The 25,932-nt window shown below is 35.1% G+C and overlaps 2 protein-coding genes and 1 non-coding gene across 3 annotated transcripts; 2 read left to right on the top strand and 1 right to left on the bottom strand.

Annotated features, from left to right (window-relative positions):
• The first annotated feature begins 6,136 nt into the window (after positions 1–6,136).
• Positions 6,137–7,677, top strand: LOC104749053 (RING-H2 finger protein ATL5). The gene has a single exon (XM_010470627.3). The coding sequence runs from the start codon at positions 6,387–6,389 to the stop codon at positions 7,167–7,169; it is 783 nt and encodes a 260-aa protein (XP_010468929.1). The 5' UTR covers positions 6,137–6,386; the 3' UTR covers positions 7,170–7,677.
• A 5,066-nt stretch (positions 7,678–12,743) lies between these two features.
• On the bottom strand, positions 12,744–14,267 carry LOC104749054 (proline-rich protein 3-like). Its single transcript, XM_010470628.3, has 2 exons — positions 13,387–14,267; positions 12,744–13,288 (listed from the first exon to the last, which is right to left on the bottom strand). Exons 1-2 carry the CDS (start codon positions 14,150–14,152, stop codon positions 12,960–12,962), a joined length of 1,095 nt encoding a protein of 364 aa, XP_010468930.2. The 5' UTR covers positions 14,153–14,267; the 3' UTR covers positions 12,744–12,959.
• Positions 14,268–15,002: 735 nt separating this feature from the next.
• On the top strand, positions 15,003–15,136 carry LOC147924989 (small nucleolar RNA snoR83). Its single transcript, XR_015585526.1, has one exon. It is a non-coding gene; the product is annotated as a small nucleolar RNA snoR83 (small nucleolar RNA).
• Positions 15,137–25,932: the final 10,796 nt, after the last annotated feature.

Raw genomic sequence — 25,932 nt, forward strand, 5'->3', positions numbered from 1 at the left:
TTAGCGTTCAATTTGGAACTAACGAAATAATGTAAATAAACTGTAACCAAAACCGTATGTATGAAAAATATTAAGTATTTTATTGGCTTGTTCTGCATTTTTTTTTCTCTCATGGTATTGGTATCGCTTTGCCTTTCTGTTTGCTTAAAGCGGGTAACGTTTATTATTGATATATATATTCATTTTATAAATTGTTGACCAGAAAAAAAAATATGTTGCCTTACTTATTTATTCTTACAATTAAAAAATAAAATAAAAATAAAGGCAATAAAGTTAAAGTTGAAAATTTTAAATAAAGCAAATTGAAAAAGGGAGATGAATGAGCTGGCCACGACTTGTAGCGAAGTGTAACTTCACTGGCTGTTACATCATTTATTTACGACTTTCACACGGTTCGGTTGATTGTAAAATATCAGAGCTCCTTAAAAGTTGTACGTTTGTAAAATATCAGACGGCTCTGAGTTGCACTAAGTATTAAAATTCGATGTAGCTTGCACTAAAAATTACCTGGTATAAACGACAGTTTGATGTAGTGAATTTGCAGTAAAAAATAAATTAAACATTTTCTTTAAATGACTGATTGGTAACATTTTTGATGTATCAGGTGCGGTATCTATTAAAAATAAAAATAAAAAAATTATTAAGAAAAATAATATTTTTCAAATAGAATAATTTAAAATAGATAAATAAACATTTAATCTTACTAGTAAAATAGATAAATAAAATGATCCTATGTAAAAAAAATGAAAAACATTTGAGACATAGAAAATAAAAAGAGAGAAACTAATGACTACGCATTCCATAGCATATTTGCTATCTCATTTCGTACGTTATTCATATATTGGCCATCATTTGTTACCTCTTCTTCCTCAAGTCGATTAAGCTCGCCTTCTGCAAATCACTGTCCACGACTATCTCGAGCAGTGACATTTTCGTCTTCAAAATCAGCATCTGGAATTCTATGAAGCCTGATAAAATTATGAAGAACTATAGTAGCATGCACAATTTTGTTCTGAGTCTTGACATCATAACGAGGCAAATTGTCAAGAATCGTCCATTTTTGTTTCCAAACTCCGAATGTTCGTTCTGTCACAGAACGAAGTGATGCATGCCACCTATTATATAATTCTTTTTTGTTCCTCGGAGCACCTGCATCAAACTCTGAAAGATGATATCTGATGTTTTCTCTGCTGCTTCCTCTATATGGAGCTAGAAATCCCCGCTTGTTCGCATATCCAGAATCGACGAGATAATACTTACCTATAGGAGGTCTCGGGAATAAAGGATCTCCATCTATTGCATACTGCAACACCAATGAATCATGTGTGGATCCAGCCGCGCCTAGCCATGCATACTTGAAGATCATGTTTAAATCGCATATGGCCATTATGTTTAGACTTTTCTGTCCATTTCTATCAAAATACCTGAATGCATCACTACCTCCAACCATTACTTTGACATGTGTTCCATCAAGTGCTCCAACAAATCCACTAAAGAAAGGCCAATATCTTGAATCTTCTTGTAACTTACGAGGATAGTGCTGGAGTGATGTTGTTGTTGGAGTTTTTAAATACTCACATGCAAGTCTCTCTACAGCGTCCAATACCTCATGGAACTTTCGATAAGCAGTCTCTTGGGAATGACCAAAAGTCATTCCAACAAAGCGTTGAGATGCATTCTGACCGCATGTAACCAAAAATATTGCCACCATATCATCAATACTGATATTATCGGTACTTCGTAAGTTGTAACGTTGCTCCAGCGTTGTGCACAGGTTCTTGAATGCTTCCGGATGCATCCTTAACATGTTCATACAATTTACCGGCTTGTTACGAATCTGCCTTTCAAGGTTTTGCCAACCTAATCCTCGTTCTTCCGCCATTGGTTGTTTAGAAAAATAACGATTGTAATACTCCATCAAAGATTGCATTATCGTATCCATATACTCATCATCTTCTAGATTGTACAACTCTAGCAACTCGTCTTCTATAAGATTTTCTAAACCCCGAGAATACAACTCGTTTAATCGTATGACCTATAAATAGATGAGAATAAATAAAAAAAACTAGGATTAGAACTTAATTATTTTATTGATCATAAACCATGTAACATAAAGAAAAATAGAACTAATTTATTAGCATTGAACCCAAAAAAAAAAAAAAACTTAACCTAAAATGCATTAGAAAAAGGAATAGGAATATTATTAAAAGATTTTTAATCTTCTAGATTAAAAGTCTTCGTCTGACTCGATTCTCCATCACAACCCGTTTTCTTGGTTCCACCTTCATACCCTATCTCTTTGAATAATGACATGATCCATGTAAATAAAACCAGTGTTCTGATCATAGTGTATTCCAGTGAAATTTCTCAGCCTCTTATAAGCATTCCACTTATTTCTCAAAGCATCGTATTTGCTCTTGAAAGAATCCCACGGAAGATTTATCTTAGTTTGTTCCAAAAACTTTTCACAAATCCGCACTCGGCCGATTTCTTTCGGTAGCTTCTGCTTGTATCTAATTCTGGCCAATTCAACATCAAGAAGCTCCAAGAATATTCTGATATACTCATCATCCCATACAATTTGTTTCTATAATACACATTAAAAGATTAAATACTAAACATCCAACGTTTTTAAACTGCGTATGTGACATATTCATTACCTTACGGCGGGTACTTCCACTCCCACCAACATCCTCGCCACGAGCTGCACCACCTTCATTAGACATCTTCATCAAAACAAATAAAATATATTAGTAATATGAACTAATATTTTTAAAGATATATATAAACTCGATGGATAAAAAGAGTAGAAGAAAGAAAACCATACTACTGTTTCTTCAAAGTGTGCTTATTTGACAATAAGCTTTAGGCATCTATATATACAACTTAAAATTTCCGCGTACGTTTCAACGACGAATCATAGTAGGAACAACGTTTTTCGTTTGAAAGAGTTTGATGAAAACTAGAAAATTTTAGAAAAATCTTTGACCAAAGTTGTTTACGGGTGCTTAGCATAAAAAAAGAAACAAATAACAAATACTTTTTAAAAAAATAATCGTTTGAATCATTTAAAAAACTGATAACTCAACTCTAACACACGAGAATTTCCATGATGTTGAATAATCTTTTGAGTTAACAATTTTACAAAGGATATACCTCAAACTTGTACATCAACCATAACACATGATTATTCAAACTCAACTTCAAAAATATTAGTTTTGTTAGTGATTGGTAATATTTTTAAATAAAATTTGAGTTAAGTCCATAATTCAAGTTAAGTGAATGGTAACACATGTTACCAGTCAGACCCATTATCAAGTTGATGTATTTAGGGCATCTCGACTGGTGATTTGCATATGGTTGCTTTTAACTAAAATATTAAAAAATATTAAAAGTACATAACTAAAAAGAGAGAAATTAAAGCAACGTTGCTTGTATAAGCATTTTAGGAACTGAGAGAGAACGATACTCTCTTATTTCTTTCTTCTGAATGGTTAAATCTTCTTTTATTAATAAAATATTAAATATTTAATTTTAAGAAATTTAAATGAGTTGCTTATGAGTGAAAATGGTCTTAGAAGACCTTTAATCAGCCTGACACCCTAAACACTATTCCAACACCTTTTTGTGCGCTTTGTAGTACTTTAAACATTGTGAAATACTGATAAGTAATAACTCTTAATCGTTTTTTTTAATGAAACAATTCTTACTTTTTTCTGAATTATCCATTTTTTCGGTCTAACCCCTTTTCAAATGTTTCCTTTATTTTTTCTCTTTTTCATGACTATTAAGAAACCTGTCAGCTTTAATACAAATTTTGGTGGATAATCCTGTCAATAGTATTTCTTTTAATAAAAAGCTGATAATCTGTATTGCATATATTGATATTCGAATTGAAATTTTAGCTACTTTATCTGATAAACTAAAAATATAGAATATATAGTTTCTGTAGGAAAAAAAAAAAGATTGTAGTGTGCTGAAAAAATAAAGAAGAAAAAAAAGTAGAAGATGAGTAATTTTCATCAGACGTATAAAAAGTATGATATTTTCATGTTATCCCGCACGCGCACGGCACATGGGGTTGCATTAGCCTTTTTGAGTTTTTTCTCTCTCAAGTTGTAGAATGTTTTGACCAATGGCCGACCTTATCCTTTTTATTATATCGTATTTACTTTTGACTGACCAACCAAATAAAATAAAAAATACTCAACGTGGAAACAAGTCTAATTACACACCCTTTTCCACCCTAAACCAACGATATATATAAATTTTGCAATCCATGCGTTGTATTATAACTGAATATCACAACCGAAACAAGGTGAATTAGTAAGTTCTCTTTTTTTTTTTTTTTTTTTTTTTTCTGTCTGTCCTCGTTTTCAATTTATATATTGTCTAAAAGAAAAATATAAGTTACTGGTACGATAGTCAAAATGTTTATGCGTCACTTAGATCCATCCAGTCTTGGTTTGATGTACTAGTTTGCTGTTTAACCGTTGATTGATCAGCAAGGAACGCCAATGACGCCCAAAAAAATCAAACGACATATATCCACTCTCTCTCTCTATTTATAATGTTTTGTCTCCGACTATTGCCACATCGTCAAGAAAAATGAGGATTTTATGTTCTCCATCCTTTATATTTGGCGTTGCCGGATCTTGCCGCAACTACACCGAAAAGAACACACCCATGCATGTAATATTTATGTTACATATTAAGAAGCATGTGAGTGTTCGTGACTTGTGCAATCGAGTCCATCCCACTATACGCATATACGTGAAATTCCAGCCTATGTATAGTTTTGTTATATGCATGCTACTTTGTCTACCAAATGGACCACCGGTAAAGTAAGGTTAAATTGGAATATTCGTAGTGGCATGGAGGCGTCTAATCATTTTGAACCGCCAATGGCCTACGAAGTTCTTAGAAAGATGTTAGATATTCAATAGTACAATTCTCCAGAAAGAACTATTGAGTTATAAAAAAATAAATAATAGTTGTAATAGTGTTGAAAATGAAGGAAAGTGGAAATACGAATGCGAAAAAAAAAGAAAAGAAAGAAGAGTTCCAATGTTATTTAAAGGAGAAACAAGACCCAAAAAATAAAAAAGGGTGAAGGCATCAAAGGTCGTTGGCAAGGAAGGGCCATTTGAAAATCCTCTTCACGACAAAAAATTTAGTAGGTTTCTGATGTGTAAAACGGTCTTAAAGACATGTTTTGAAAGAGACTCCCCCCAAACAAAGCTATAGTGTTGACGGAAATTAAACAAAAACAAAATTAAAAATAATTATTAGAGGGAAACAAAAGAAGAAGAGCGAAATAAAGCAAAAGATTTATTATATCTATTGAAAAAAATAAAAAAGGAAGAACGAAATAAAAGAGCCGGCAGATTGGGACAGTCTTTCTCTGAGCATTTAAGCAAAACTAAAACTACTTTAAGACTTGAGTCCCCATGACTCATGGAGATCCAAAAGCTAATTCGTTACTAGATTTTATGGTTCGTTTCTGTTTATTTAGTTATGGCTTTTTTTAGTTTCGTTTCATTTGGTTTGGACCATATGCATTTTTCACTTATTACTAAGTGTGTTTATATTGCTATCTATCTACTATATCTTTTTCTTATATATATATATATATAGATTTTCAACATATGGTATTGCTGAATGTAAACTAGAATGATACATCAAAGTATATATATAAGATATATAGAAAGTCTGATATGCCTAAAATAAAAATAAAAATGACAAACCTGTAAGTTGAACAGTATTAAAATTAAAATTCTCAAAAAGAAAAAAAAGAAAAAAGGATTTGGTGAGCAAGATGTTAAAAATCATAAAGCAAACTACGGTCAAAGACTTGCTGAAAGTATGTCTCCACGATATTTTATGAAGAACTCACATCTAACAACTAACAAGTGGGTTCAAAGCTCAAGTAGCTATTACACGAATATATATATGTTCTGCGAAAACCAAAAAAAATAAAAGTCGCAACTCGTAAAAGCCTTGATCTTTTTCTCTTTTTTTTCCACTTTTTAAGTTTTATTATCTTTTTTTCTTCTTCATATTAGCAATATATACATAACTCGTATATACATATAACGTTAACTTACTTGAGTCGAAATCAACAAGAAATCCCAAACCAAAACAAACATATACATAATAGAAAAAGGAGATTACAATAAAAATAAAATAAAATAATAATAATAAAGAGGGCCCAATAATTCACATGAATATGAGTTTTGGTCGTCTATAAATAAAGAAGATTCAAACCCACAGAAGCATCAGCACATTGGAAACTTCTCACTCGCTCTTCTTCTTCTTCGTTTCACCCACTCACTTCCATCTTTCATTCTCTCTCTCTGACTCTCTCTCTCTCTCTCCCTAAAACAATGGGTGGTAACGTGTTTGACAGTAGCAAGACAATATGGGCAAACATGAACCATGGATCGTCACGTTACGCTCTTAACGGCAAAATCATGCTTGCTTCAGTCATCATCCTCTTCGTCGCCGTCATTTTAATCCTCTGTTTTCACAGCTACGCCAGATGGTTATTCCGCCGTCAAAACCGCCGTATTCGCCGCCGTATCAGTGCTCACCTCCGATCACTCTCCGCTGCTCGAGACCCCACCCAATCCTCCGCGTCCCTCTCTCCTCTCGATCCCACGGTGCTTGAGAAGATCCCGGTATTCGTCTACTCCGTCAAAACCCATGAATCTCCACTGGAGGAGTGCTCTGTTTGCTTGTCGGAGTTCGAAGAAGACGACGAAGGACGTGTCCTTCCCAAATGCGGCCACGTGTTCCATGTTGATTGTATCGACACGTGGTTCCGGTCGAGATCTAGCTGTCCCCTTTGCAGAGCTCCGGTTCAACCTGTACAACCGGTTACCGAATCCGAACCGGTTCCTGCCTTGTTTCCATCGGTTAAGCCAATTGAGGATACCGAAGCCGGGAGTTCGTCATCCTCGGACGAATCCGAGTCATCGACGCCGTCTTCATCCTCCGGTTCGCCGGTGAGATTTCCGACGGAAGCTTGTGAGAGAGCACCGCCGATTGATTTAGTCGGTATAATTGTGGAGATTCCGAGGGAATTTGAAGATTCTAATTCGGGTTTACCCGGAGATAACGGGTCGAATAATAACCGGGCTTCATTGAAAAGGCTATGGAGTATTTGATTACTTCCTCTGTTCTTGCAACATTGGACAGTGATTGAATCCGACCCGGTTCTTGGGGGGAAACGGGTGGGCATGATATTCGAGCTGGTAATTCGGACTCGGTGGGCGGGCAAAATCGTATTAGTGGCATGGAAGACGACACATGGCGTTTTGGAAATCCACGTGGCGATCACTGAGACGTTTGCTTTTACAGAGAGACGGCGTTTGGAAAAACAGAAAAAAAGCGAACGGAAGTGATGTATAAAGTAACGGAGCCGTTGATCAATGTATATACTGGACGGTGTCGTTTTAAGAGTAGGGAGAAGCAATCGCTAAGCGAATTACCCTCCCAGACCAAAATTATTCTCTTTGTTTTTTCTCCTCCTCTTAAAATGGTTGATTTGGAGACATGTAACTAAAATAAGTGAAGTGTAATCTCAACGGTTTAAGGAAGTCATGTGATCGAGATATTATCTTGTTTCTGTAATTACAAGTTTAAATCTCATTCATTAATTATTATTTTTAACCTTATGTTGGCCCTCTAATGTTTTTGTACAGATTTGTACTAAAAGATTAATAATCCATCTATTGTTTTTTAGTCAAAATGTTGTTTCAATCGTACAATGTCGGCCGTGTATAGTTGTGTTATGAGAAAATGGATACACAATGCAAATCATTCAATAATAATTTACTTGTAATAGAATAGTGGTTAATTACAATACAACTAAAGCAACTTTCCGAAATTAATTAATTGATAGTTATATATATGCAATATGTGGTATTAGGTAGGATGGAGTTTTGACTCTTGTATTGACACGTACACAAAACTGACGTGGACTCAAAGACTCGAAAAGGGGTGGACCATCCGACCGACTCGCGTGCGGTGTGCATGGGTTAAGAAAGAAAGTGGAATCTGATTCATTTCTTAGTTTCTTTTTCCTCTTAATAAACAAATTATAACGACGAGGCAGCTTTTAGTTTCAAAAGCTATTTTTTCGTGCACATGTCTCCGATTTTCATATTGATTTGTGGGGTCAAATTACCAATTACTTATTCCTTATACATGCATGTATAATGCATTGATATAACATATATGTCGACCAAAAATGTTTGATAGATGATATTTGACTCTCAATTCAACCCACACTCTTGTTAAAAGGGGGAAAAAGGGGTCGACATCCGTTACATTTAATAGACATAAGTCGAACGATTACCTAATTTCAGGTGTGAAGTCCAAAAATGCGGATTGAGTTCGGTACATAACGCATGGATTAATGATTATGACACAAATCCAAATTTATAAATTTAAATGTAGATTTTAATCGTTTATTAATCGATAAAAGTAGCCGTTACTAGTAATTGCTATTACTATAGGGCTAGTAATTTTTTTTTTTTTTTTACTAGCCTATAGGGCTAGTAATGCCGTTGCCCGTTGGTGTTATCTGGTGCCCACAACACGGCATCGCGATAAACACATATTTGAAGAGGACAAAATCAACATGTTGACACTAGACTGCAAGATCCTGCTGCACGATGTATACTAGTATTTGACAAGGCGCATAATATACGAATTTTAATTCTGTCATGTACGTAGTATACAAATGCGAGACTTTTTTTTTTATTATTAAGTGCGAGACTTGGTCGCACGACTAAAATAATGCTGCTGATTCTGTAGAGAATGTGAAAGCTTAATTCTCATTGATCAAACGTGTGTCTTATATATAGTACAAGAGATTGTGATATACTCAAATCTATACAAGAGTATCACATATATCATTTGGTATTATCCTATATTAATATGTCCCCTCCAGATGGACGCTGAGAAGAGAGTCCAATCTTGGAAATAAGCTGAAGGAAGCGCGCTCGAGGAAGCGGTTTGATCAAGGCATCAGCAAGCTGATCAGCCGAGAAGATGTGAGAGACACGAAGAGCCTTTGCCTGGACTTGTTCTCTGACGAAATGATAGTCAAGAGCCAGATGTATCATCCGGGAGTGGAAAACCGGATTGGCCGCCAAGTAAGTAGCTCCAATATTATCACAAAACATAACCGGAACAGCAGGAGATTAAAGACCAAGCTCAGTCATTAGACAGGTGAGCCACCTAACTTCAGACGCTGCATTTGCAAGAGCCATATACTCTGCTTCATTAGAGGACCGAGAGACACCGGTCTGTTTCTTCGAGGACCAGGTTGCTTGCCAAGATAGACAATGTACGCACCAGTAGAGGTGTAATCATCACGGTTGCCTCCCCAATCTGCATCAGAGTACACATGAAGAGAGAGAGAGGAGTCGAGGCTGAGAAAAAAATGCCTTTGTGAGGAGAACCAGCCAAATAACGAAAGACACGCTTCACAACAACCCAATGCACATCAGTTGGCTTATGCATAAACTAAGAAAGTCGGTTTACCGCAAAGGCGATATCAGGACGAGTGAGACCCAGATACTGTAGACTCCCAACAGTAGCACAATACTCAGTCGGATCAGAGAGAACAGTCCCGATAGCTAGCGTGAGAATATCCGAAGAGGACATAGGTGTGGCAACCGGTTTAGCATGAAACATCTTTGTTTTACGAAGTATATCAGTGATGAACTTTGTTTGAGTAAGGAGCAAACCAGCAGGAGTATGAGTAGCTTCCATCCCAAGAAAATAGGAGAGATTCCCAAGTTGCTTGAGAGAGAACTTGGCAGCGAACAGAGTGGTAATGCGAGTGATTTCAGCCAGAGACAAACCCGTGATTATGATATCATCCACGTAAACAAGAATGTAGACATAAGCAATGCGTGTGCGAAGGATGAAGAGAGATGCATCAGCAACGGAGTTCATAAAGCCAAGACCGAGAAGACAATCCTTCAGTTCGGTTCGGTTCGGTTATTTCGGTTCGGTTTAAAATCCCAGGACTAGAATTTATTCTGACCGTAGGGGCGAAGCCAAGGGTAGCAGAGGCAGCCAAAGATGCGGAGTTTGGCATAATTTGGTGTAGACTGAAACATGAGCTGGTACGGTGATGTGTTCGACAGGTTTGGAGTTGTGAGACGGTTGATCAAGTACACGGTTGTGGCAAACGAGTACGTCCAGTATGATGTCGGGATGCCGGCATGGGAGAGAAGAGCAAGTCTGGTTTCGACGATGTGACGATGACGATGCTCAGCAATGCCATTGTGTTCAGGAGTGTGTTGAGGTGTCGTTAGATGTGTGATGTCATTTGTGCCAAGGAAGTGTTTGAGAGCAATGTACTCTCCTCCATTGTCAGAGTAGAGGGTGGTGATAGTAGTCTTGAAGCGGTTTTCAACCAGAGATTTGAAGAGAGGAAATACTTGAGCGACTTGTGACTTTGTTTTCAATGGATATAGCCAGGAGTACCGGGTGAAGTGATCAACAAAAAGAACATAGTATTTGTAACCATCAACATAAGTAACTGGTGATGTCTAGACATCAGAGAAAATAATATCAAGAGGGCTTTTGAGACAAGAGTTGAGGGGGAGAAAGGCAATTTGTGAATTTTATTACTGGAACAAGAGTTGCAAATAAGAGAAGAAGACAATGCGTTTGAAAGTGGTAAAGAAAAACTAGAAATCATATGGCGAAGAGTATGAGAATGTGGGTGTCATAAGCAAGAGTGCCAATCCGCAAGAGAGGATTTGGAGCATAAAAAAGCAGAGATGGGTGAAGTGTGTTTCAGAGGCCATTCGTACACTCCCTCATTGGCCTTGCCGCTGAGTAAAGTTGTCCCCGTTTTGAGATCCTTCACCTGAAAATCAAAAGAACAAAATTGAACCAAAACATTGTTAGCTTTGCAAAGTTTGTTCACTGATATAAGATTCTTGTGTATTGATGGAACACATAGAGCATTATTAAGATAGAGGGAACGAGAGGTGGAAGGGAGAATGGTGGAGCCAGTGTGTGTGATCGGGAGAGCAACTCCATTGCCAACCGTTACACTCACACCGCCAGTGTAAGGAGAGTGTAGAGATAAACTGGAGAGATCACTAGCAATGTGGTGTGAAGCACCACTGTGCAGAAGCTACGGATACAAGTCATGAGAGGTTGCAGTCGTATGGTGTGCCTGACTAGACCATTGTGGAGACGGAAACGGGAGATGCGAAGCAGACGCAGGCCAAGGTAGAAGACCACGATAGGGAGATGCCTGATGAGGTGAGTATTGTTGGTGAGGAGAGGTGGAGATACTCTGCTGATATTGCGGTTATCGTTTGGCACCATGACCCTGCACTCCAGAAATCTGACACTTCCTAAGGTAGGGACGAGGTGGACGGAATCCTCCACGAGAGGGTGAGTAGCCACCATGAGAGTTGGAGTGGCCTCCACGATTACCAGAAAAGGAGCCACGTCCTTGCTAAGAACGGAACTGAGCATTATTTGCCGTGACACGAGCAGAGTTGGGGATGACTTCTTCACTATGCAGAGTGTTTTCACGATTGAAAAGCTTTTCATGGAGCTCATCAATGGAGATTGGGACATCACGACCATTGAACATCTCCACAATTGCTCTGTAGTCATCACCAAGACCACCGGTGATAACATCAAGCAGGTCTTCATGTTCCATGGCCGCACCTAGAAGCGCAAGTTGATCAGTTTTGTCAACGATGATTCGCATGTACTCATTAATAGACTTGTTGTCCTTGGTGAGATGCTTGATTTCTTGTTTGAGTTGTTTGATATGACCACTGGATGGTTTGCCATAGGTACGATGAAAAATCTCCCATACTTCACGAGACGTGGTTGCTCTTGCAACAATTGGTTGAACCGCAAGAGATAGTGAACCAAGAAGAGAACTATACAACATCTTGTCTTGGCGTTGCCAGGCGGCAAACTCAGGGTTAGGCACGACAGGACCGTTAGAAGGTTTGACTGTTTCTTTAGGGATACAGGAATCATCAACGATGAACCAGTGAAGTTCATCCGCCTCAAGGAGAGTACGAACCTGCAACCTCCAGGTAATGAAGTTTGTCGGGGTTAACTTGGTGATGTTTGACATATTGAGAGAGATCAGCGTGGATTTAGGACTGGAGGGGTTAAAGATCGAGGCTGATTCAGCAAATTCAGAGGAAGCTTTTTTTGCCATGAGATCAGAGAACAAAAAACAGAGGAGAAATGGAAAACAGAGGAAGTAGAACAAAGAGAAAACGAAGAGAAAAAAGTTTTTAAGATCAGATTTGCTTTAATACCATGTAAGAAATGTGAAAACTTAATTTTCATTAATCAAACGTGTATCCTATATATAGTACAAGAGATTATGATATACTCAAATCTATACAAGAGTATCACAAATATCATTTGGTATTATCACAAATATCATTTGGTATTATCCTATACTAATAGATTCATGGCGCTCTTGTAATTCATACTCCATGTATATTTAGTTAAAATAATGCTGCTGATTCATATTGTGCAATCCATCAATGGTTAATGACTAGAGCAATAAACTCGTTAACTAGACAAATCGTTGTTTATGTTTTCAGTAGACACGTGTTGTACGTAATGGCCATAAATTATCAAGTACTTTTACCATATAACTTTAATCATCCCGGAAGAATACTAATATTATTATTATGCAGTCGCATAATCAGACAATAAAATTCCCCACATAATTTAATATATAATTATATAAAATAAAAGCATAACCAAAATGATAGATTGCATTTGGGAATGCTGCGAAGCAAATGAAATCGGAAGGTTCGGAACAAACAAACAAATGAACATTTTCAAGGGAAAAAAACTCAAAACAAAAAAATATTGATTTAAGTGACCTCATATAATTAATGCATCATGAGCATGCAAGATGATCATCACGATCAATATTTGGGAGTGGCGGGAGCAGCCTTAGGACCGGTGTAGTAGAAAGGTCCGACGCTAAAGAGCTTCAAGTTTTTGTTGGAGTAGAAACGGTATCCGTACAACGACAAGGGAACTCCTGTGAGACCCTTGTTGACATTTGTCGGGTTATTGCAAGACTCGATGGGAGATGTGTAAAGCTTGACACGGCAGTAAGCTAGATCCTTGATGTCGGTCAACGACACGTGGAAGTAACCCTTAGAGTTAGTGGGATTGCTGTAGATCACAACCTCGTTCTTGTTTTTCCCATATGATGCTGGGTCGGAGCACACAATTTTTACCTTTGCTCCTACATGAATATAAATTAAAAGTTAGTATATGATTAGAGATTTTGTTGTTAATAGTAAATATTTAATCTGGAACGCTTAAGTATGTATTTTTTTATACCTAGAATAGGGTAGGTTTCGTAGCCGTTTTTGCATAGGATGATGCCATCAACCGCCTTAAGAATCTCTGGGACGTATGGTTTGGCTGGTGCAGTGTAGGTTGGTTTAGGCACATATGGAGGGGGAGGAGATGAATAGCTTGGAGACTTTTTGTAGACCGGAGCTGAAGGAGTAGGCTTGTAAACCGGTGGAGTGTAAACCGGAGGTGGGATAGTTGGCTTAGTGTAAACCGGTGGTGAGAGAGTAGGCTTGTAAACAGGTGGAGTGTAAACCGGAGGTGGGATAGTTGGCTTAGTGTAAACCGGTGGGGAGAGTGTCGGCTTGTAAACCGGTGGAGTGTAAACTGGAGGTGGGATAGTTGGCTTAGTGTAAACCGGTGGGGAGAGAGTAGGCTTGTAAACCGGTGGAGTATAGACCGGAGGTGGGATAGTTGGTTTGGTGTAAACTGGAGGTGAGAGAGTAGGCTTGTAAACCGGTGGAGTGTAGACCGGGGGTGGGATAGTTGGCTTAGTGTAAACCGGAGGTGAAAGCGTAGGCTTGTAAACCGGTGGAGTGTAAACCGGGGGTGGGATAGTTGGCTTAGTGTAGACTGGAGGAGGAAGGGTAGGCTTGTAAACCGGTGGAGTGTAAACCGGAGGTGGAAGGGTGGGTTTGTGTTCCGGTGACTTGTAAACAGGAGGAGATGAGGGAGAGTAGTAATCAGCAGTGGCAATGGTAACCAAGGAGAGGATGAGGCAAATGGAAAAGGAGGCGCGTGTGATCGCCATTGCGGAGCGTTTAGCTTGTCTTTTGCCTTAAGCTAGCTCCTTTTTTTGTGTGTTCTTTGTATATGAATTGGGATGAGTTAAACGACTTCATCAAATGGGGATTTATAAGAAAATGTTAAGAGTGATAACAATTTGAATAAATAATATATAAATGTTATCTTCGAATGTGACTAAATTAGTGATAATCATGTTTGGGATTCTCATAGTGTAATGCACGATCAAAAAACATGTTGGCCATTTACATCTTACAACCATGCACAAGCACAACACACACACGCCGACCAAAGGATCGGAGAACTGAAAAAGACGTTTAACTTTGTTTTTGTTCTAAGCATATCAAAACGTATCTGCCGTTCTACTAAATCAACATTTAAATATAAATATTTAGACAGATGATCATTGACCTTTTTGTGACATCTGAACCTAAACCCTTTAATTTTGATTTAAAAAGAAAAAGTCAAATATGCAAAAAAAAGAGAAAGATTAGACTTTGGTCTTGCAATTCGAAAGTAATCCAACAAAAAGGGCCAAATTGAACCTAAAAGCCCAAATTGAGAAGCCCAAAACATTCGAAAAATGAGAAGCCCAAAACATTCGAAAACTGGAAACCCTAATTAATGAAAAGAAAGAAACTAGTATATATATTTGTCGACGCCTCAGTTTCAAACTCAAGCCGTAGCAGCGGCCACTGACTGACTAATATATAGATCGGAGATTTGTTATTTTTATATCAAATTTCTCTCCAGTCTTTTAGGGTTCTGCTTCTTTGTCTTCAGTCGTATGCTTAGAGGAATTATTACGGCTCATAGGTAGTTTGATTTATGGTTTTTTTGAAAAAGGGCCTTTCTTAATCCCAGCTAAGTTGAATAACGTACTTATCTGATTCATGTGAGGCCTAAACCAAAGTTGCAAGTTTCGCTGATAATACCTTCTTCTTTTTTTTATATCCCAGAAGGTGTTTTATTAGTAACTCTGCTTACAATTTTTTTTTTTATTCCCGACCATTCAATCTCAATTTTAATTCAATGGTACTAAACTGTTTTGTTCTCTGTTTTTTTGTGTGATCGTATTATGCAGTTTATGGATCTGATTTTGTGATCGGTATGCATGTTGATTTTGTAGTCAAAATATTTTGATGCACTTGGAACAATACCACCATAAATTTAGACGCAATGAATATTTTTAACGAAATAGTCAAAACCATACCAGTATTTTTAACACATGTTGATGGCGTTTCAAGAATTGAGAAGTTTTGAATTTGTTTCTCAAGGAAGAAGCTATACGAATTTTATGCCTGTAAAAAATAGGGGTGGGCATATGGGTAACCCGGTCGGGTTCGGGTATTACCCATTCGGATTCGGGTATTACCCATTCGGGTTCGGGTAATGGAAAATAGAACCCATTGGGTATATTTTACTATTTGGGTTCGGTTCGGTTTGAGTATTACCGGATTCGGGTCGGTTTGGGTTATAATTTCAAAAACCCAGAAAAAACGGGTTTCATTCGGTTCGGGTAATGGATACCCGAAACCAATCAAAACCCAACCCGAAAAACCGAACCTAACCTGAAATACAAGAAAAAACCTGCACTTTACCATCAAAAAACATAAAAATCTAACAAAACATACAATGTATCTCCAAATTTATCATCCAAAGACTTAAAGAGATTAAAAAAAAGTGATAACCAATCGAAATTAGTATTACACAAATCCAATAAAAACTGAAGTTATTCAAAATGAAAATACAAGTCTGACGTGAAAGTGAAACCTAGAAGTAAAGTAAAACATAGAAACTGCAAGTTGTCTAGAAGTGAAACATGAACGATGTCTTTGATTTGATATTTCCTGAAACAAAATGAAACGAATGTCAATAACAAGATAACAAGAATGTGAATAATGACAAATGCAAAGACTATAAACTTAAACTAACCTTTCTGACTATTATAAAGATCATTTTTTGTGACTCATTCTCAAGATTAGCTGTCCAAATGTTTGAATTTTGGTTCATATTCTTTTAAAAAAAATAAAAACTGTAAGATTAAGAAGTAAAAGTAATAAAGAACAACCATTTTACAATCAAAATCAGATTCAAACTTGTAAAATCAAAAGTTCATAAAAAAATAAAACTTACCTCTCATAAATTCATCATCATACTCAGCTTCCAAAAGCAAATGTTGTACTGTAGAGACTCCTTTTTCATTGATATGAATTTCAGCTTTTAGCCATTGCTCAGTGCAGATCAACACTTCAACCATCTGGTGTGTTAAACAACTCCTATAAAGATCTAAAATTCTACCACTAGTGCTAAAAGCAGATTCTGAGGCTACCGACGACACTTGCATTGCAAGTATATCCTTAGCTATTAGTGATAGAACAGGGTATTTCCCACTATTGACCTTCCACCAAGATAACAAGTCGTATTCTGCACTTTTAGGAATACTTGGTTTCTCCACTTTATCTTTCAAGTATATTTCCAACTCATTAGAGGAACTGTGACTTCCTGTTTCCATCACAATCTCATCATATGCGTTTTTCATATCAAAAATACCTGCTTTCTTACAAAAATCAGGTGCAACTTAGTCTTGGGACTATGACTGAGAAGATAATCCTTGTGCCTGAGAAGATGACACACCACCAGTTTTGTTTAATAAGTTGTTTCTACTGTACTCATCATACAAATCCTTCAAAATATTACTCAAATCATCTGAAAGATGAGTAGACTCCACACTGCCTTTCCCATACAATGCATCAAAACAGAGCTCAGCAAATTTAGTTTTCTTTCTAGGATCAAAAACACTTGCTACTATCACAAGCCTATTCATTTCAACATGTTCTCCAAATGGATCCCAATACTTTCCCAACTTACTTAACATAGATAAAGCTTTCTTTTTCAAACCGTCTTCAGAATCTGTACTAAAGGTTAAGTCATTCAAGCTCTTGGTAACAGACACTATCTCATTATAGAGTTTATGAGAGGCAACATAATTTGAAGTTGAAAGAACCAATGTGGATTTATAAAATATGACAAGAGTAGAAACCAACCTTTCAACTTCAACCCAATCACTTGGCGTAGGTGGTCCAATCCTTTTACTTCCATCCACCTTTTCCAAAAAGTAATCGTTATACACTTTATCTTCAGCTTCCATCCTCTCAAATGCCAATTTAAACTTCATCGCTTGATCTAACATGAGATATGTCGAGTTCCATCTCGTTTTCACATCCAAAGGTACACTTTCCCTTTTAATCTTCATTGTCTCAAGACGCAAATCAAATGATTTCAGTCTGTTTGTTGTAGCTCTCACATATTGAATTCCATTGCGAATAGCAGCCACACTGTTGTCTACTTCTTGCAAACCTTCTCTAACAATCAAATTCAATATGTGAGTAGCACACCTTAAATGCATATATTCACCTTTCAATATCAATGCATCATCTCCAATCTGCTTCATTGCTTTCTTAAATTTAGTCATAGCAGAACTATTTGCTGTAGCATTATCCACTGTGATGCAGAACACTCTCTGTATATCCCACTCAGCTAGACACTCAAGAAGAACCTTACAGATTGTCTCACCCTTATGATCATCAACACTCTTGAATCCTATGACCATCTTCTTTAACTTCCACATAGCATCAACAAAATGAGCAGTTATTACCATATAACTGGCTCCAGTAGTGGTTGAAACCCATATGTCTGTAGTCAATGACAACCTCTGCCTATTATGCCCAAGAATCTTCTTCATAGCTGCTTTCTTACTAACATAAAGCTCCATAATATCTCTTGATGCTGCTCTCCTAGAAAGAGGTTTATACAACTGAGCCTTGGAACAAAAATGTCTCCAACCTAAGCACTCTATGAAAGACAAGGGTAACTCTGCGAGTATCAACATCTCATTAGTAGCTTCTCTAATTATTGCTTCTGAAACCTTACTCACTCTAAGACTACCACTAGCACTGTCAGAAGTGAAAACAGTTTGAGAAGAATTATTAGCATTCTGCCATGCCTTGTATTCTTTGCAGAACAATTCCAAATGTTTCTTCAAAGAAGAAGTGCCATTGCTAGAAGCACAACCCAAGTCTCTCCCACAATAATGGCATTTGCATTTCTCTGGTTTTTTTTTCCAGCTTGGTGAAGTGGTCCCAGACCCAAGATCTTGTCTTCGCCTTCTTAGCAGAACTAATACCTTCTGCATCATCACTAACTTGCTCTTTTCTCTTCCCTTTATTTTCAGAAGTAGGAGTCTGACAATTAACATCCGATCCATCTAATTCAACATTATCATCTGGAGGATTTGGATCATCATTAGAAGCCATCTGCATTTTACAAATATAAACAAACCAATAATCAATCTCTAGAATCTAATAATCGATAGATTAACAAAACTGTTAAAGAAAAAACAACACAACAAGATGAAAAAATAAAAAATAAAAAAATACACGACAACAACATAAGAAGTCAACAACAAGTGGACATAAAACTTTGCCACATCTTTGCCACATCCAATCTTCCGAGGCAGGAAACTTCTTTGTCTTCAAAATATATGTATAAACTATATAGGCAATATATTTTTATATAAAAAAAACAACACAACAACACAACCAATGCAACCGTGAACTGCTTGCCACCATTCATCTCTCACAGACTCACACAATGAGTTTTATTTCATATTTACGTATATATACTGAAGAAGTCTATTTTTTTCATGACTTGTGTTTAACAACAGAGAAGTAAAAAACCAAAGTATCTGCATCATTAAACTAAACCAAACAACCAAATACTGTATATGAAAAGTTTTGTGAAAAGAAAAAAGAACAAGTCTACAACAAGACTTTAACAATCTAACTTAAAAACAAAAGAATTTAATTTAGATTTAATTTCTATGATGTTTCGATTTTGTCTCACAGAGATTCAATTTCTATTCTATTTTCACAAAAATAAGAAATACAAAATTGATAACTTAACTGTAGAAAGAAGACAAACCTCTGAATGATTTCGCGACAAAGCTGACGGTGGTGAGTTTATCTCTTTCGACGGCGACGACAAGGTCTCTGACAAGTTAACACCAAGGGTTTCCAGGTTTGTTTTTGGGATTTATATAAAGATTTAAAAAGGATTGAAGCGAAGATTGAAACTGGAGAGATTTTAGGAAATTGAATCATCGACAAAATCGCAAAATCTTAACAAACTGATGAAATCCCTAAAATCCCTAAAGGCCTAAATGTTAAGTGTTTTGTTATTTCGGGTTTGTCGGGTACCCGTTTGGGTATCGGGTATTACCCGGAATTGAACCCGAACCCACGGGTTGATGAGAATGGAACCCAATAAAATTATTAAGACATACCTGTACCCAACCCAAACCGGTATTTTCGGGTCAGGTTTCGGGTTGGGTATTCGGGTACGGTTTTTATGCCTACCCCTAATAAAAAACATGGCATTACGATGATATTATTTAGCAGATGACAAGAAAGAAAATAGAACAAACAACGATTCAATTTCTCTTTAAGATGAGATTTCTCTACCAATTAACTTTGTTACTACTGTCAAAAATCAAAAGGTGATAGTTAAGTAAATATCGATCCATTCTAGCCAAAGCTCATAAATGGGAGGGTTATTACTTATTACTTTTATATTGTTTGGCATTAAAAAAATTACGACCGACAATTGTCAAAAATAAGAAGAAGAAAGATAATGGACCCAACAGCTATAATGGGGCTTAAGTCTTGGAAGCGCATCTTTAGCTCTTTCGTGCCTGTTAGTAAATAATAAGCAGACCAGGCAATGACATTCACACCAAATCATATTATCTCTCACCTCTCGTGACGTGGGATAAAAAAGAAGATGACGATTGTAAACGGTAAAAAGGTAAATACATTTTGTTACCGTTGTGACGACTAATTTTATTATATAAAGTTCCATGTCAAAATTACTAATTAACAAAATCGTGACATGTGTCAAATATATTGATAAGATATTGACACGTGTTAAAAATTAATATATCAATTATTTGATTTTTACTATTTTACTATTCCACGTGAATTAGGCACATTTCTATTTGTTGCAGTTGCAATATTTAGACTAATATTATTCTACGTGATATTGGCCACGTTTATAGAAACAAAATATGTCAATTATTTGATTTTTACTATTCTACATATTGGCCACGCTTTCTAGAAACAAAAAAAAGTTTAAAAAATATTTACCTATCACTGTAAGGAAATTGAGCATATGTCTTATTATATAAAAATGTCTACTAAGTGGTATCTCATATCAAATCAAAACTTTGAGTACAGTAGAAAATCATGAACATCAAAGAGACAGTTACAAACCATGCTAGTAAAAGAAAACGGGGTATCATGAGTGATGATTAGATTGCTATGATGGAAAATATATTTGCAGATGAACCTCATATAAAGCTGGATGTGTCAAATATATTGATTACATGTTGACACATGTCAATTTTTTTTATAAACGTAAGACGGCTAATTATATTTACAGAATTTTACATGTTTATATTTTAAAACATTTATTTCCCTAAAACAAAAAGGAAAACTAACAAACCTTATTATCTAAGCTTGATGTCAAAGTTACCCATTAACAAGATTGTGACATGTGTCAAATCTTTTGATTAGATGTTGACACATGTCAATTTTTTTTTCTGTAAACGTAGTAGGACAACTAATTATATTTACAGAATTTTACATGTTTATATTTTAAAACATTTATTTTCCTAAATCAAAAAGGAAAACTAACAAAATCAATATATTTTCCATTGTATGCTAATTATATTATATGTGGTTTCTTAATAAATTTTACAAGTGTAAGCAAAAAAATAATTTATTAAGCATGTATATTAATCAATAAATAATGAATAACAAAGTTAAAAAGAATAACATAAGTTATTTAACATAATTCGGATATAAATTGTATTTATCGTTGTAATATAAATTTTAATTGTATGTAAGTACACAAAACCTTGAAAGAATAAATAAATTAAAAAATAATTCAATACATGATTTGTATAAGTATAGTTTTACATGTTTTATTTTAATGTTTTAATGCATGTAGTAATATGAGAAACCTGAAAGAAAATAGAAAAATGCATTTGTAAGAATGAAATTTTGGTTAATTGATTAAAATTGACAAAAAGTATTACTTATGAAATTATGACATATAGAAGAATAATATTTAGGATATTTTTCGATTTCCAAAAATTTTGTCGATGTTAACTGATTTTTTTACTGATTATTTTTATTGTTAAATTTAAAATACTAACCAATATACATATTATCTCATATGTGCTCATATTATTTTTGTTATTAAAATTTTTAACTAATCCATGAAGAAGTGAATTATGGTTTTACGATGAAATATATAGTTAAATGTGATTACTAAACTGAATGTCTAACGATGAAATTTATTTTCGATTACATAGATTAAAAAATTTTCAAATATTAATATGTTTCAGTTAAAAAAAAATCATTCAAGAATATTAGTAATTTTTAATGTTTAATTTTATAATTTTAACACATGTATTTTTGTAATGCATATGTCAAAACATAAGATAATTTGAAAAAGAAATTATAAATTATAACTTCAGTTATTGAGAATTTCTCTGTATCTTTATATATGTTTTTATTTTATAAATTTTACTCATTAAAATTGATTATGACATAAGGTAAAATTAGTACTTATGAGATAACGACATAACAAATATATCTTAAATAATGTTGATTGAGTTTTTTTTTGCAAATTATATTTTGTTAATTTTTATTTATATTTTCTGTTCTTACTAAGATATAGATTTGATATGATGTATTTATTGTGTTTGATATAAAATATTTATTTCTATGCATTAAGATGAAATGTGTAACTAAACTTAAAATATTGTCCATTATGATGGTATAGATATTTAAATGGTACTTCGTATGCTATAAGAGTTTTTGGGTAAAAGCACAAGATTAATAAACAAAAAATATTATGTCATTTATAAAATTTCTACCAATAGGAAATATATTGTATAATTCAAATAGTTATAAATTGTTATATTAATAAAAATTGTATATAGAACTTTGAGAAAATATTATAAAACTCTTATATAATGGAATTGAGAGAGTTTTAATGAAATATGAGAGGTTCATATTCAATATTAAAATGTTACAAGATAAAATCTAAAAACATGTATGTTACTACTTAACTATTCTTAATAAATTTTTTAATTTTTATCCGCTTAATAACGCGGGCCTTATCTAGTAGTATACATATAAAAAAAAGAAAGAAAAAGGAAATAAGAGAAACATATCTCGTAAAATTTCACCGTTGCGATCAATAAATTTCCTTTTTTGTTTTGTTTGAAAGCCATGAGAGCTTATGACTACTGTATGTTGTGATCGCATATAATCTCAAAAGGCGTAGTAATGTCTGACAAGGATAACAGACTCTTGTACGAGATCCCTTTTCTCTTCTCAGTTCTCACCCTTTGGATCGCTCTCTTCTCTTCTCAGTACTAGAACCAAAGAGATTGATTGTGCTAACGAATCCAGACAAGGGTCTTAAAGGAGCAGTGGATAAAGCCAAAGAGATTGTTCAAACGCATATATATATATATAGAAGAAGTTGTGTGTTAGTGTTAGTTACTTAGGGAGGGATGCACAAGCAGAGAGGAGAGACAAAAGTTATATATACATATGGTATTTTTAGTTACTTACTAGGTGGGATGGGCACTAGGGGGAGAAGAATCTGCTGATCATCAAGTAGTGCTCCTTTAACAGATGTCATGTCTTTGCCTGGACTCTCTCCTGAAAGAAAAAGCCATAGCTGCTGCTGCCATCTCAATAAATATATTGGAGGTATGCATCCAATTCCTCTAGCAATTGTGGTATATGATGATGCAAGCTAAGTGTTAAAAAATTAATAAATACGTTAAGAACAAACCGTATTTAACATCCTATCTAATCTTATGGATAAGCAGTTTTGGTGTTGGAAGGCTTTACATGTATTTTTAAACTATATATTACATTTTGAAACTTAAGTGTAAATATGTTATATTGATAAGACAATTCTACTCATTTAAAATGTATATGTAAATAGAAGTTTTTTTGACAGACAACTCTAGAGACATTACATCATAATTCGTAAATAAGTAGTACAACAATGGCAATGGCTTGGCCATATCTTTATCCAACAACACATTAAATGTTTTTCTTAATTAATGTAAAAATCCTAATTTACTTATTGTTAAACATTAAATATTTTTTTAATTAATGTAAAATTTTAAAACATCATCTATTGTGATACAAAAGAAGTACTATATAAATTAGTGAGGAAATAATAAATTTGTAAAAAGAAAGATAACTTAGCTATATTTTTTCTTAATTTTGGAAAAGATAAACTAGTAACGTTAGCGAATCTATACTAATATATAGAGAAGATTTTTTTTTTTGCAAATTCTAATTATACCCTTTGAGTAACCTCCAAGGCTAAATGAGTAGCCTCCGAGTCTTTTTACAATTTTTTCTATCGGTCAAAAAAGTAGTTAAACCGTCAACCAAATATAATACTAATAAGAAGATATCAGTTTAATTTGTTGGCATTGATCCCTTAAAAGATCCCCCAATATATATTACTCATTATTGTGTTGTGTTGTGTTATGTGTATTATAATAATAATACATCATGAAATTTGATGACTACCATTTTCATCATCCAATTCCTCTAGCAATTGTGGTATATGATTATCCCCAAGTAACCCAAAAGAAGAAGTATGCAAGTGAAGATGGTACCAACTGCGTAAGCGACCGGTTCTCCAAATAGATAGCCGATTAAGCCGAGGTCAAAAAGAACCAAAAGTGTACAGATGCTAGCAACTTTGAACTTCCACTCTGACATCCCTCTTTCTACCGACACTTGCTGGATCTCTCATTCTCTCTCCATTTTCTCCTTTTTCTGTTTTCTCAGTCTCTCTGGCTCTCTCTCTCTCAAACATGTGCAAAACTATCTAGGATTGAAGTTTTTGTTTCTTATATTATATACAACAAGCGGCTCAAGTTGAAGGTAAATCATTTTTTGCAAATTCCAATTATACCCTTTGAGGAACCTCCAAAGCTAAATGAGTAGCCTCCAAATCTTTTTACAATTTTCTCTATCGATCAAAAAAATTAGTCCTGGGCGAACGGGTCGAACCGAACAAACCGATCCGAGAAACCCGACGAATTCGGTTCTCGGCACCGAGTACAGACATGAGCTGCAACCGATCAGCGAGAATGTTTTGCAATTTCGGAAGTCGGGTCGGGTCAGATCGGTAATCGGATACCGATCGGTTTTACCTAAACCGAGATTATGTTTGGTTCCCTATATAAAGCTAATGAGCTACTAACCTTATCTAATAATCGTGCCTATTTGTTTCTCCGCCTTCGTCTCTTGTTAAAGCGAGCAAAGTTCTCATTTTCCCGACATAATCAAATAGTCAGTAAGCAAAGATCATCTCGTTTCTTCTCCTTCATCAATTCTTCATCTTCTACAATCTCTTTTATTTTCTGAAACCTCTGTTATTGTGAAAGACTTGGGTTTCAATCCATAGAAGAGAATTTGTTAGAGGTAAAGCTCTTCTTCTTTCTCCTCAATCGTTTCTTCGTTTGTTTCTTTTCTGTATAATTTCTTTCTTAATCTTTATCAGCTCAGATTTTGAAGTTTAAACTCTTAAACCTAAAATTCTCCAAATCGATTTGTCAAATTTTAGAGTTAAGGGTTTAAACTTCAAAATCTGAAATTAAGATGACTTAATCTGGGGTTTGTGCTTTGTTTACTGTTCTTATTTGTTTATGTGTATCTATTAGTATTAGTACTAGTATCTATTGTAGCATTTTAGGTTTTAAGGATTGTTTTCAAACTTCCAAATGAGAGTTGATCGATTCTTCTTATGGTTTTGTAATTTGTTTATGCTCCTTGTATTGTGTAGCTGTATAAGTGTAACCATTTAGTGTTAGGGTTTATTTTAGAGTTTCTAAACTTCAAAATCAGAGATATGTCAAATGTTTTGTACTTTGATTATTGTCGTGTCTTGTATTTGTATTATATAGACAACTATTATCTATTATTGTCATTACTCTTTGCCATGAGGTACTTTGATTACTCTTTGCCACGACAACACAAGACTAATACAAAAACAACACAACTATAATACACATACAAAACCATTATTGTCGTGTCTTGTATGTGTATTATAGTTGTGTTGTTTTTGTATTAGTCTTGTGTTGACTGTTATGTCTTGTTTTTTTTTATTATTCTTGTGTTGCTTGTTATGTCTTTGTCTATTATATTTGTGATAACCCAGTTTTGTGTAACTTTTGTAGATGTCTAAAGAACACCATGAGAAAGACCCGCTGCTTGAACCTGAGGTTACTGAAGAGGTTGAAACTGGAAAGACGTGTAAAGCACCAGCATCTGCTTCTGCTAAGCCACCAAGACCACATAAGAAGTATTCTAAAAGATCAGTTGTATGGCAGCATTTTCTGCAAAGGGATGACGAACCCACAAAGAGCTACTGTATGTACTATGGTCAAGAGATGAATTGCGATTCAAAAACCATTGGCACTAGTCTGATGTTAGGCCACTTAAAAATCTGCAAGCAGTACAAGGATTATGATGACAAGGAAAAACAGAAGGTTCTAAGTGGTGATAGTGCTGGGAATTTGAAGGTAATCAAGTTTGATCTGCTGGTATTTAGAAGATCAGTTAATGAGATGGTTGTGGTAAATGAGTTGCCATTCTCCTTTGTCGAATATGAGGG

This window comes from Camelina sativa, chromosome 16 (genome assembly GCF_030686135.1).
Source record: "Camelina sativa cultivar CO46 ecotype springtype chromosome 16, ASM3068613v1".
NCBI lineage: Eukaryota > Viridiplantae > Streptophyta > Magnoliopsida > Brassicales > Brassicaceae > Camelina > Camelina sativa.

What these genes read in the sequence shown, in the direction of transcription:
- LOC104749053 (XM_010470627.3), top strand. Translation starts at nt 6,387, where the DNA reads ATGGGTGGTAACGTGTTTGACAGTAGCAAGACAATATGGGCAAACATG.
- LOC104749054 (XM_010470628.3), bottom strand. Translation starts at nt 14,152, where the DNA reads ATGGCGATCACACGCGCCTCCTTTTCCATTTGCCTCATCCTCTCCTTG. An exon ending in CGAAACCTACCCTATTCTAG is followed by an intron (nt 13,289 to 13,386) that starts GTATAAAAAAAT and finishes ATATTCATGTAG; the next exon opens with GAGCAAAGGTAAAAATTGTG.